Below are 13,494 nucleotides of genomic sequence, written 5' to 3'. Positions count from 1 at the left end.
AGGACCTTTCATGTGATCATACATGGAGTACTGACTGAGAAAGATTAGTCAGAACAATCTGGGTCTTTGTTGGTAGTTTTGCTGGGCAAACTCGCGTTTTTAATACCTGTTTAGGTGTAAATTTTACAGCAGTAATGGCCTCAAGAGATGGGCCCCGTGCTGTTGGCACGGATGGTTCAGACTTTGCTCACAGGCAGCGTGTAGCTTCGCACTACAAGGAGAGTGTTCAGTGGAAAAGCAAGATGAAAGCTTGTCTTTGTTTCCATTTAGTTCTGATCACGGGTGTTGGCGGTTGGATTCTTGCTGCTTACAGTGGGTGAGTTCAAGATAAAAATACAGCTGCAGGGCCCAGATTTATTTTTGTACAAGAGTCATAAAATTCATGATCCGCCATTAGCTCAAAAACAAAGTTCAAAATTGATTACAAAATTTATTGATAGTATGCACGTGGTAATTATTTCCGTCTAGTTTGACCCCCTTTAACTTTCTCAAGGCTGTAAATATCCTGGAAATATGTTTTGTTGCAGTTTGTTAACGAAAGGACACATTTCCAATACAACAAAGTCACCTATTTGGTTGGGCATGCATTATACTGCTGTGTGAAGCATCCCCTGAAATCGGTGTTTCAAACAATGCCAATTACCGGTAACCCCCTGCCATCCCCTTTCCCCAATCCCCAATATTTTTTTCTGGTCGCCCTAACAATTCATTTAGATAGATAGATAGATAGATAGATAGATAGATAGATAGATAGATAGATAGATAGATAGATAGATAGATAGATAGATAGATAGATAGATAGATAGATAGATAGATAGATAGATAGATAGATAGATAGATAGATAGATAGATAGATAGATAGATAGATAGATAGATAGATAGATAGATAGATAGATAGATAGATAGATAGATAGATAGATAGATAGATAGATAGATAGATAGATAGATAGATAGATAGATAGATAGATAGATAGATAGATAGATAGATAGATAGATAGATAGATAGATAGATAGATAGATAGATAGATAGATAGATAGATAGATAGATAGATAGATAGATAGATAGATAGATAGATAGATAGATAGATAGATAGATAGATAGATAGATAGATAGATAGATAGAAGATAGATAGATAGATAGATAGATAGATAGATAGATAGATAGATAGATAGATAGATAGATAGATAGATAGATAGATAGATAGATAGATAGATAGATAGATAGATAGATAGATAGATAGATAGATAGATAGATAGATAGATAGATAGATAGATAGATAGATAGATAGATAGATAGATAGATAGATAGATAGATAGATAGATAGATAGATAGATAGATAGATAGATAGATAGATAGATAGATAGATAGATAGATAGATAGATAGATAGATAGATAGATAGATAGATAGATAGATAGATAGATAGATAGATAGATAGATAGATAGATAGATAGATAGATAGATAGATAGATAGATAGATAGATAGATAGATAGATAGATAGATAGATAGATAGATAGATAGATAGATAGATAGATAGATAGATAGATAGATAGATAGATAGATAGATAGATAGATAGATAGATAGATAGATAGATAGATAGATAGATAGATAGATAGATAGATAGATAGATAGATAGATAGATAGATAGATAGATAGATAGATAGATAGATAGATAGATAGATAGATAGAAATAGATAGATAGATAGATAGATAGATAGATAGATAGATAGATAGATAGATAGATAGATAGATAGATAGATAGATAGTTTATTAATACAACTTCGCAACCTAAAAGGTTGAATTATGTCATATTTACAAATTTATAAAGCTATAAAAACTAACGATAATTTATTTATAACATACTCCTTGCAAAGAGAGAATTTTGCATGCATGTACATTAGTGTCTTGGGCACGGAACTTTATAAAATGCCAGGTGTGGGGGACCTGCAATGGCCTTGCAGAAGAAGAAGTATCGTTTATTAAAAAACTAACCCTTTACTCGTACTCATCTAATGCTACAGAAAGTGAAGCCCTGGCCAGTCTTGTTGTTTCCTGTTCTTGGCCACGACACTTTCCTCTAAAAATGCCTTGTTCAAACCAAAATTTACATCACATGTAAATGGGGTAACCAGTCAATGATGGACTTGTAGCAACAAGGGCGAATCGACCTTTAGGCGAAACTACTTGTAGGCGAAACAACCAAATTCCGACTTGTCCCCAGCTGTCTCTTATGCGAGAATTGCAAGACGCGAAGGATGAGTCTCTTATGCGAGAATTGCAAGACGTGAAGGATGATAATTCCCTAGTAGACTCACAACAGGCTCAAAAGATGACTGGGGACAAGTCAGGAGTAGCAACAGTGTATAATACTATTCACTACATTGCAACAGCTGTTGACAAGTATTGACTGTGAATGATTTTAGCCAATCACTCAAAGGTTGATTTTATAATTTTAGTGGTTTAGAAATGTTTCAGTTTGAGAGACTGAGCAATAATAATTTTAGGCCTAAGTAGTGAGCTTATTCCATCTAGTGACTACCTTATTGTTCTCTTTTGACCTACAGAATGGTAAAGGCACGTCCACAGCCATGGGAATTGGCATGGTTATTAAGCATTGTTCCTACAATTGTAGGACTTGTAAGTCTCCCAAAGAACAATATAAAGCAACTGTATGTCTATGGATTTGGAACTCTTTTCATTGGAGTTGGTCCTTTAGTATATGGTGCCTGCATCATGGTACAAAATATCTTTTTCAACGTCAGTCAGGGACGAGCCCCAGCAACTCAAGAGTTTCAGAATGCACCAATGAAAATGGCAGCTTCTGCTTTCATGATCCAGTTTCATGGAATCAGCTTGTACTATGCAAACAAGCTTATCAGTGCTTGGAGTTCCAAAGGAGAGAAAAAGACCTCATAACAATGGATCAAGAAAAAACAGTATGCATGTAGTAGCTATTTTAACAGAGGGAATGAAGAAAACACTTTTATCAGGAAATGGCTGGAGCAAGAGTTCAAAAACAACAAACAAACATAAATAACTGGCAAACAAGTTAAGGTGGCTCCATAGGGTTTTGAGATATCACGGCGCGCGCACAAGTGATACCCATCAAGAGATCATTTTCGCGTTATTTTTTTAACTAGTTAAATAAAAGCTGCCGAAATATTAAAAACAAGGACTAAAATATGTTGTGTATTATTTTTTTTTAAATAACGGCCTTTGTTTTTGAGCTATATCTACTCAAAAAGTCCTGTTTTTTGGTGTTTTTCTGGCTTTGATCTTAAATTTCTTTAATTTTCTTCGGTGAAAATTTTTTAAATTCTCCCAACGGATTGAATGTGATGAGAAGTAACTTTTAAAAACAAAAAAAGTAGGGGTTGTCCAGGTCGTTTTTGCGTTTTTGGTTATTTTGTGTTTTTTTGACTTAGCCAAAAAACTGGCTTACAAATTTTTTTTTAAAAAAACGGCAAAAGGGGCAGTTAAAAAGGTATTACATCTATGCCAAATTTTAAGGAATTTCACCGAAGGAAACTCTAGTAAATACAAGGGGAAAATTTCTATTTTCGCCCGAATAATAATTACGTCATCAGAATAGAAATTGTCCAAGATCGCTATTTGAGCATGCGCGAACTTTCGAACCATACGAGTTGATGTGTAAAGACGAGCGTTCCCCGTTGTTGTCGGTTTTTGTGCGAATATCTGTTAACCCAAAGGTTAGTTAGAGACATACTTTAATCCTTTATGTAGCAGAATCTCTGAAATTCTGCTCGAAGTATCTCACAATCGCGGAGACTATTCTTTATTTTCTCTTTTGCTTTCGATCGTACGAACTTTACAAAAGCGACCAGAAGCACCGCGGACATTGTAAACACCTTTTTAGGGTGTTGTAAACTCTTTTATCTTCTCAACACAGGAAAGCACGGGTGTTGTTTCATTGACAGGAAGCAAGTCTGGCGTTTTCTCGCCGAAAATTTCACGCTCGCGTGAAGCCGCCATGTTTGTTTTGATTTGCCGGCATTTCAAGCTTGTACTCATTCTTCGCGCGGTCAAGAAACCCTATGGAGCCACCTTAAGCACTGTGGCTTACATGTATAACAAAGCTATACAAAGTTGTTGTTAAGAGTCATGCTTGCTACATGCAAAATGACCTAGAGTATTCTGCTGACGACTAGTCTTGTATGTAGATGGGACTGATGGCCATTTAAAAGCTTATCACTAGTTGACATATTTTAAACTCACTGATATCTGAAAACTGTTCTCAAAATGACATTGAAAACAACAGTGATAGCATTGGTAAGTTGACTGGCTACTAAAAATAACACATTGTATAGTTTTTTATTTCATAAAAACAGCTTATTGAAATAAAATTGTGCTCTATGCTTTAAAAAGTGTTTTATTTCAATCTATAAATTTATACACAAAAATTACTCTAAAGAGTTAAAAGAAATGTCAAAATATTATGCCCCCTTCAAAAGCATTTTTACTATGGTTTACTTTCTTTTGCGAACTTTTGCCTTTTCTCTAATCTCGAATATAACAAAGATCTTAACAATGACTGTCACTGTTGTGATAGCAACCTTCTGCTGAAAAGTTAGTTGTTCTTCTGCGTTGTCGCCGCGTGATGGCTCTGTGTGATTTCCTACAAACTCTTCATAATGTTCTTCCCGTATTAGAACAGGTGGACCAAGGCACTGATTGAACATTTGAACAACTTCCAGTGCTTTGTTCTTTGCATTTCTGACCGCACAAACACAGGCTTGCCGTCTGAAATAACAAGGATAAAAATTAATGTCAGGCACTTCACACATGGCAAAAAACACAACAGGTATGACATAGCTCTGACAGAGACACTGAAAAAGCTCAGGGCACACAAGTAATAGTCTCTTCACAGATGTTTCCTAATCCCTCATGGTTTGTATTTTACTTGAATGTGTTTTCTCAAAAACTTTAGAGAAATTATAGAAGGTCTGTGAACAGAGTACACATGTCAGGACCCTTGAAATATTAACCATTGATAGCTAGACTACGAGCAGTCCCTATTTTTTCGCAGAGTCCGTATTTTTTCACAGAGTCCGTCGAGCATTCGCCTAAAAAATAAATGACTGCGCGAAAAATGAGGACGAGGGGGGCGTGACCGCGCGAAAAATGTCCCCATTTTTCGCGCGGTCACGCCCCCTCGTCCTCATTTTTCGCACGGTCATTTATTTTTTTGGCGAATGCTCGACGGACTCTGTGAAAAAATAGGGACTGCTCGTAGTCTATTGATAGCATGTGGTGACAGTTTCTGAATTTAAACCAGTAGTCCATTTGTGAGCACTCGAAAATTAATTCGATTGCTTTATGGTACTTAACCATTCAGGGGGGTGGGGAATTCTGATCCATTCAATAATTTCTTGGAATTCAGAACTTGTTTTTAAAAAAATATATTGTTTGTCACCTTTAGGTTTCACCTGAGATATTGATATTTTGTTCATATTTTCCCTTGTATTCAAAGTTTATTGTTTTCCCTGTAATTGTTAAATTATAGGACCATGACATACCTTAATGAATCAAGCTTGCTGGCTGTATGATATAGCACAGGGCTTGATACTCTGACTGTCTCATCAAGTTTTTCCACAAGTAGGTTACACACTTGTTCACACTTAGAAAAATCTTGAAACTCTACGACTACTTCAATTTCCATTTGATATAGCTTCTCAATTCTGTTCAATGTTTTATGAATTGTAAAGTCTTTGACGTGGTTAGATTTAAGTGTTTGTAGCACATAGTCCACTCTGCGATTTACACTGGTTTTAACTTCTTCAACAGACTCCTATTCAATAAAAGAAATTGGTAAGTATTGAATAACAGTCATACATTGTGTATGTGGTTTCCTATTCTTGGTGACTGTTATGTGTGTTTGCTAGAAATTTCATAAGTTTATATGCTTTATAAAGCTGTTTTGAAAAACGTTTTCCTACAGAGGTGCTCTTTCACCTCCCGAGAATGTACATATTCATGATTTCAACATCTACAATGTATATTGCTTAGACACTGTCACTTTTGATCAAACAACAGTTACCCATAATAAACACCTTTCATTTTTTTCCATATGCTTTTATGCTTCTGTAACCTGCTCCTCTCAGGGCCATTCCATTTTATATCCATCCCCCTGCCCCCTATAGATGAGATTTTCTGACTTCAAACGGGCTTTGAAAGTCATTTCTGAGGGGGTAGCCCTCTCGACATTCTTTGATCTTTTGAATATTAATGAAGGGGTTGGGGAAAAGTTGACTTTTTTTCTGAAGTGGTTTTGAAAAACCGGGCTGTTTCTGAAGGGGGTGGGGGGAATCTGACTTACCGGTACCTCATCAATAAGGGAGGGGGGTGGATATAAAATGGATTGGCCCTCAACACGGCTGTATATTTGATAACTGCTTTGGCTGGTCTTTTTGGGCATATTCTCAGCACCTGTTGTATTCTATTAAATGAATGTAGACTGGGTTTATATAATGATGAACTTAAGCAATTGATAAAATGATCTGTCAGTTAAAGGTGGTTGAACCTTTCTTGTTATTGAAGGCATCAACATGATCACACCAATGCAACACTTGGATATTTGCCTGGTGTTCTCAGTCCAACGATAAAAGTCTCTTTAATCATGGCGCAGTGGTATACCTCCAGTTAAACTGCTGTCATGACACCCAAGGGTTACATTCCGTTGCCTTTAAAGACTTTAGACGAGACTCCCACTCCCTTTACACTTTTCTGAAACAGTTTTCCAACGTTATTCAACTCAAAGAAAAGCAGAAGCAATCGCTTACCTTAGCGTTGGAACACACGATCGAGACCTTCGCTTTATCTGGAGGCAAACTGACCTCTCCAGTTTCCGTTATCTGAATTTCTCGCCTGTTTTCAAACGTTCCTTCGTGTTTACATTCAGTTTTTGCCTCGTTGACACCTTCATTTTCACCCGAGGAAGTAAACTGAGCAAACACCTGCGCTGGACTATGCTTCTTAGATTCAAATCTGCTCATTTCGTTCCTTGTATATGTCAAGAGTTGTACAGAACGCCGTTGAGAAGTAAAGCTTTTAGCTTGGTTTGGCTTTTCAATTCTGAGGCTTTTCTGCACAGCAACGACACAGACTCGCTTAGAACCCAGTACTCCCGAGCAGTTCGCGGCCAACTTCGTCCCCAGGGTCTTCTCCGCGACGTTATTTGCATCTCAACTTCCAACTTTATGAAAAGAACACTTCTTCGGTCTCTTCGCATATAAATACAGCTAATCAGCTAGTGGCTAATTCGAGAAAGGTTTTCGGAAAAAAGTGCACGCTACAAGACAGAAAGGTAGAATGGGTAAAAGTTGCGGTGTCTGACATTTGCAGAATGCAGTTAGCCTACTATTCACTCCGGTTAGCAGGCTGGCCTAAATAGCACTTCGGTTAGCCTGCTCCTTACGGTTAGCTTTCAATCATGGTAAAGGTAACACAATTTATATTCTCTTAGTCTGCATTCTGCGTTCTGCATTCTGCATTCTGCATTCTGCAAATGTCAGACACCGTAAAAGTTGAGAGCTACTGCACGTGCTGAATACTAATAAGATGACAAACGCGAACAAGTTACTTACCCACGCATGTAATCGGTAGTGCACTCTGCTAATTTTTGCTCACAAAATTTTGAGAAAGTTTTTTCACTTAACAATTAGGCAAATGCCGCGAAAAAAGCAATAATTTTTACCTTTATTTATTTATTTATTTATTTAGAATTTTTTGGTAAAAATAGAAAAATGCGTTTTGTTTTTGAAAAAACAGCAAAGATCGATAAATTATAGAGAAAACATATGGCCGTCTGGAAAAGGCTTGTGGCGCCAGCCGTCCATACACGGTTTGCTCTATTTTATCTATCTCGTAGATCTCGCTAATTTTTCCTCTCGTAGATTTACGCACATAAAAGTCAACATTGAAACTGTCCCATTGAGGCTAACCTGCGATCAGGCGTTTTTTTTTCTTCCCCCGCTTAGTATTAGGGGCCCGCGCTGGACTTATACGTTGTTCCCTTCGGCCCTGACGTTGACTTATCCCTCTGAGAACGTGGCATGTAAATATAAACAATTGAGGGTGATCAAACAACTACTCGACAAGACTCAAGGCCATCCAATACATTAAACAAGGGATTTATTCATCATATTTTTTGTTGTTACAGTAACAAATCGATTCCACATTCTATTCCCTTAATATTGATGTCAAAGTAGCCGTGTATTCCTCTCTTGACTAGACCTTTCCCGCATTTCAACGAACAATGGCGCTGAGTCGAGGTAAGGGTGGACAAAAATACAAGAGATGTATGAAAAATGTCCACCCCAACCTCGTTCTGGTGTTATTGCTCGTACGCACTGAAGTGGAATGCGGTGAAGGTCTATTGTGGATACATAGTTTCTTAAATTTTGCTCCACTTTAACTCATAAAAATTAAATCAAACTTTGTTTTGCAGCTTCATTCCAGTTGTAAACGGAAACTTCCCTCAAAGATATAGATTTTTGCTTCGTTACGAGCCTATTTATCTTTAAACTGATTGCAGACACTTTTTTGTTTGCTAATGCTTTTGGGAAAGGATGAATTCTCTTGTGTCCTATAGTGCTTCCTGTCTCGGGAGTTGATATCCAGCCATCTTCAGTTTCCAACTTCAATTCGTACTCCATAACTAACTGCCCAGATTTCTCAACATCTTCCATGAGTACAACAGAACCATTCAGGCTTTGAAATGCCTTAAACTTCCATATTTTTTCCATTCCCACATGCAGTTTAGGGCTTACGAATTTGCTTACAGGGTGTTTATACAACAGTGCAATCGCTTTGCCCAGTTCTTCATATGCGGAGAGATCTTTCTTGGGTACCAACCCGTGGGTATCGGGATTGAGGTTTAGAAGCAAGGTGCATCCATGTCCCACGCTTGTCAGATATTCGCGTACAAGCCTGCGGATACACTTCACTGAGTACTCCGTGTTAGGTTGCCAAAACCAAAAGTGTTGACGAATCACTGTATCACAATTAGCAGGGCAAAATAATTGACCCCAGGGATTTCCTTGAATCACTTTTCCTGTATAACAAAAATTATGTCATGAGAACACATTCGCAGCCTGTTTTTAAAACCAATCCAAGCGGAAGGACGTAAAAATTAAGAGCTCTCTCGTCCTTATGACAAAAGTAATTATGTGCTTTACTAAATTTTGTTAGTTTTGCTTTTGCTGAACGCTTCGTATCTAATAAACGCCTCCCTTGAAGTGTATAGTATGTATTAGACGCTTCCCTCTAATAAACGCCTTGTGTCTAATAGACGCCCCCCTCCGAGAATCTTCTAAAAACCCAAGGAAATGCTCCAAAGAGTAAAGTCATGCCATTTAATATTTAGTTTCATGCTTTACTCGGAAATCAAAGAGGCCAACAACGCCAACATGGTTGACCCCGATGACGATGAAAACATCGATAACATGTTCGATATCAAACTATGAACGACATCTCTAGGTTTCGCATTAGCAAAGATTAGATAAGTCTCCAACTCACAAACCCTGTTTTTAATCTTACTCCGCTAGCAAACTACGCATCCTATTTGTTACAGTTAAGAAATAAACGCCCCTCTCTAATAAATGCCTCATATCTATTTAACGCCTCTCTAGGACACCTAAAATTTAATAGACGCCTGGACGTTTATAATATCATTAACCGCACTTGTAGTTATTTCAGTGGAAGCCTACACTCACCGTCATTTGTCTTCATGGAACATTTTCCTTTGGGTACGGCATACCAGTGAGGTAAAGGCGCCATGGCATTCTCGTTGCCAACCCACCGCAAGCCTTGATCCCCGGCAAAAGTGGGACATTCGTCACACAACGAGTTATTTGCGAGCTCGCGTATGATTGGTCCAACATTAGGACTCACCCCTGGAACAATACCAGCATCAAACCAAATATAGAAAGGATCTTTATATGGTGAGTTCGCATTGAATAACTCTCGCATTTGTTCTTCTACCACTTTTTGATAGCGCTCTTGAGTTGATGCGTCCCCAGTTGTATAGTTGTCCACCCCCATATACCAGTTGTTGTGCACGCTGTAAAAGAATCCATAGTCCAGACCATACTTTTGGCTGGACTTCATAAAATCAGACAGGATATTGCCCTTGCCGTCCCGCCATTTTGTATATTTAACAGAGTATTTGTAGTTTGTTTCGCTCGGCCACATTAGGAATCCACTGAAGTGATCAATAGTAAAAATGATGTATTTTGCGCCAAAGCTTTTCGCCGCTTCAGCCCATTGATCGGTTGAGAGCTCTTGTGGATTGAAGGTGTCTGCAGGCGCCACAGAACCTAAAATAATAAGAATACAAAAATGATGGGAGACCTTAGTATTCTAGCAGATGTGTAGTTACGGTAATCGTCAATTCACAAGGGATGTTCGGAGACAGCGAGTCTCGCTTTCTGGATACCCTCAACATCAAGGATCGAGGGAAAACAACACTATTTGCTGTGATTCCGTCGGGAGGGGGTACTCCCAAATATAAGATGTGTGTGTGGGGGGTTCGATTTTATACATAAGTCTAGTGTTTAAGCTGTTGCTTGTTACAATAAAACTGTATTCACTTTTCCCCTGGGAGTTTAAAACATTGCCACTTAAAGGTCTTGTCCAATCGAAAAAGAATTAAACTTAGTTCAACTGACTGCCGCTTTGGCTTAAATTTAGAGTAGAATTTATTGTTTACATTTTCTTAAAGCGAACCAGTTGAAATCGGTGTATAAAACTTGGCCAAATAATAAATTTTTACAGTGCGTCAAAACAGTGTCCATGTTTTGATACATGTTTAACGTTCTGAGCGCAAACATGACGGTTGCAGCATGTAATTGTACGTGGATTATGGGTAGGACGTTTTCCACTAATTTTTATTGAACGAATTATTTTACAGAAATCAAAAAAACAAAGCCCGGCTACGGAGTTCTGCCACTTTACTTTATACCTCTACTAGTATGAGAAAGATTGTATTACCTACCTGGTTTCATGTAGCGGTCAAATGTTTGCATGTTGAAGTGAACAATTGCTCCTACTTCATAATCCAACCATTTTGCTTGCGTTTTAGTCGGCTTTGCTACCTTGAATTCGCTTGAACCTTTTACGCAATGGATAGACAGAATAATGCTAAAACATAGCAAGTTGTGAAGGTTTGTTATTTTCATAAACGAGTGTCTAATACCATTTTTCTGGCCGATAAAGGATGCCATTACTTTTGTTTCGCAAGTAAGCGTTATGACTAAAATTGAACAATCGTTCTCACATTGACGACGGGATTTGAAAGCCTGGTGCGAAAATTTATCATAAAAAGAACTTTAGAAACACAAGTGCAAATTAAGGTACCTGCCTAGGTACCGGTGGTATAGCGGGCTGGTTTATTTGCGTTTCAGGCTTCCATTAATAGCGCAACCAGCAAAACAGGCAGGAACTAAACTGTGTCAAGTCTGTCAACCGTGTATCATGGGAAAAGATTTCAGCCAACCATATTCGTACAATGTACCTGCACATGTTCTTTGCAGTTTTCGCGCCTTTTATTAGTTTGCCAAACTTCTCAGCCAGTGTAACAACCAAACACGCAACCAATCACGCTTATTCGGACGAGCCAATCACGTGACCGAGTCCGAGATTAATCCAAGCGCCTTCACAATGTGGCCATTATCGGTGAATGCTCTGGGAACGAGATTCAATTCGAATATGGCTATTCGGCGTGCTTGAATTGTCCAACCAGTACAAGTCAACACAACGTTAACAGACAATAGTCCAAACAAAACCAATTCAACACCTCTTTTAGGTTTGTTTTTAGTATTTACCTGGCAAACGTTCAGGATAAGGAATGACAACAACTTTCAAAATTCTACGTTTAATCATCTTTTGAAATTCTACCCATTATATATCGTAATGATATTTTTTAAATTTTGTTTAATATATATAATATAATTCTCTTAGAATACGGCTTAGGAAAAAATGGTTAACTTACAGTTTGAATATCTAAAAGTAATAAAAAAACAAAACACTAAAATGTGATTCAGTGTGGAGGTGAGAGTATTTTTAAAACGGTCTTAACTAAGCAGGTTTTTCCGTCTGCACATAGAACCGTCAACAAAATACCTATCAGTGGGCCCTAGGTTCGAATGAAAACTCTGTTCATTCCAAGTTTGAACGAAGATAAAAGTTCTTCTCTTGGCATCAATCTGCTCGATTTCAATTAATTGCTGTCTCGTGTTTCTGACTTGAAGGTGATTTGAGCTTCTCCAGTTTAATTTCCAGCGATGCACGACTTTCCATTATCTGCGAATAAAGAAAAGAAATAAAAAAATAATGGGGTAACTAAATGTAATTATTATACATTGGTGTCACCAGCTGATTTTGTGCTCACGGCACCTTCTGTTTCTCTTACGTCATACTTACAGACATGATTACATATGGGTGACGTCATACCTACAGACAATAGTTTTATGTGCAGAAGTGACGAAGGGTGCTATAAGTATATTTTGTGCGCGCTCTGTCCAGGCAGCTCAGGGGCTTTCGGTTGGTTACCGGCCTCAGCCCCCTCGGCTTCGGCAGATATGCTTTGGCCTTGATATCGCTATCAGCACCTCATCCAATAATTGTTAATTCACAACCAGTTACAATTAATGTAAATGAAGAGTTCCAAATCCGTTCTGTACCGCCTTCCGTTGATGCTTTCATCATAGAACAAAATTGTAAATTCTTTTTTGGTTCTTTTCGTGTTTGGTGCCACAACAGAGCGGGATTTTTTTTCAAAATAATTATAAGTATCTATAATTACTCAGTCCCAGTGACAGCCTACCGTTTTAAGGTCCTCTTGAAGTTCGCTGTTAACTTTTGAAAGTGCAGCATTCTTTTCCTTCAGATCATTAATTCTCGAATTTAATTTGTCCTCCTTGGTAAGGGGCCTACAATGAAAACAGAATAAAAGCAATAAATGAGTATCGGATTTGGCAATGGAATGCATTTATCGTCCCGAATTTTCTAACCTTTGAGTTCTCCAACCTCCTGATAACTCGAAACAAAGGCCCGGGGGGGGGGGGGTACTCGAAAAAGTTTTGTACGGGGAGGCTCCGCCCGAAGATCCAACCCCTTACCCTTTTATATACCATTTTGATAGAAAAGGTACCCCTTTTGTATACCTTTAATTGCAAAAAGGCACCCCTTCCCCCCCCCCCCCCGGGAACAAAGGAAAGGAATCTGAGCCAGTCTTAGCATGTGAACCTCACTTATGGTGGATTTCCACTGACGCGTAAATTTTTACGTGCGTGAAAAAAATTAGAGACAATGTATGAACGGCCTGCGTAAACGTGTACGCAAGCCGTTCATACATTGTCTCTAATTTTTTTACGCACGTAAAAAATTACGCGTCAGTGGAAATCCACCTTTATTCACGTTTTCTTTATTAAAATCCATTTCCAACCTCGTCATCATAAGACATTCTCACTTCC

General features: G+C 38.1%; 4 protein-coding genes across 6 annotated transcripts in view; 1 reads left to right on the top strand and 3 right to left on the bottom strand.

Annotated features, from left to right (window-relative positions):
• The first annotated feature begins 44 nt into the window (after nt 1–44).
• Nucleotides 45–4,386, top strand: LOC144658617 (protein jagunal homolog 1-like). The gene is made up of 3 exons (XM_078519077.1): nt 45–316; nt 2,566–3,055; nt 4,073–4,386. The coding sequence occupies exons 1-2, from the start codon at nt 135–137 to the stop codon at nt 2,915–2,917; spliced, it is 534 nt and encodes a 177-aa protein (XP_078375203.1). The 5' UTR covers nt 45–134; the 3' UTR covers nt 2,918–3,055; nt 4,073–4,386.
• Nucleotides 4,387–4,441: 55 nt separating this feature from the next.
• LOC144658612 (interleukin-1 receptor-associated kinase 1-binding protein 1-like) lies at nt 4,442–7,101 on the bottom strand. The gene is made up of 3 exons (XM_078519072.1): nt 6,802–7,101; nt 5,539–5,810; nt 4,442–4,762 (listed from the first exon to the last, which is right to left on the bottom strand). The coding sequence occupies exons 1-3, from the start codon at nt 7,012–7,014 to the stop codon at nt 4,489–4,491; spliced, it is 759 nt and encodes a 252-aa protein (XP_078375198.1). The 5' UTR covers nt 7,015–7,101; the 3' UTR covers nt 4,442–4,488.
• A 1,057-nt stretch (nt 7,102–8,158) lies between these two features.
• LOC144658576 (uncharacterized) lies at nt 8,159–11,719 on the bottom strand. Its single transcript, XM_078519020.1, has 3 exons — nt 11,016–11,719; nt 9,736–10,338; nt 8,159–9,074 (listed from the first exon to the last, which is right to left on the bottom strand). Exons 1-3 carry the CDS (start codon nt 11,242–11,244, stop codon nt 8,446–8,448), a joined length of 1,461 nt encoding a protein of 486 aa, XP_078375146.1. The 5' UTR covers nt 11,245–11,719; the 3' UTR covers nt 8,159–8,445.
• A 159-nt stretch (nt 11,720–11,878) lies between these two features.
• LOC144658558 (uncharacterized) overlaps nt 11,879–13,494 on the bottom strand; it is a 40,631-nt gene continuing 39,015 nt past the window's right edge. For all 3 annotated transcript variants that reach the window (XM_078518996.1, XM_078518997.1, XM_078518998.1), the window contains 2 exons: nt 12,846–12,951; nt 11,879–12,322 (listed from right to left, as the gene is read on the bottom strand). In XM_078518996.1, the coding sequence (XP_078375122.1) occupies nt 12,236–12,322; nt 12,846–12,951 (193 nt within the window). In that variant the 3' untranslated portion in view covers nt 11,879–12,235. The remainder of the gene's footprint in view (nt 12,323–12,845; nt 12,952–13,494) is intronic.

The sequence above is a fragment of the Oculina patagonica genome, chromosome 6, assembly GCF_052425735.1.
Source record: "Oculina patagonica isolate OP01 chromosome 6, crgOcupat, whole genome shotgun sequence".
NCBI lineage: Eukaryota > Metazoa > Cnidaria > Anthozoa > Scleractinia > Oculinidae > Oculina > Oculina patagonica.
The sequence above is the reverse complement of the archived record's forward strand: the minus strand, read 5'-3'. Positions and strand labels throughout refer to the sequence as shown.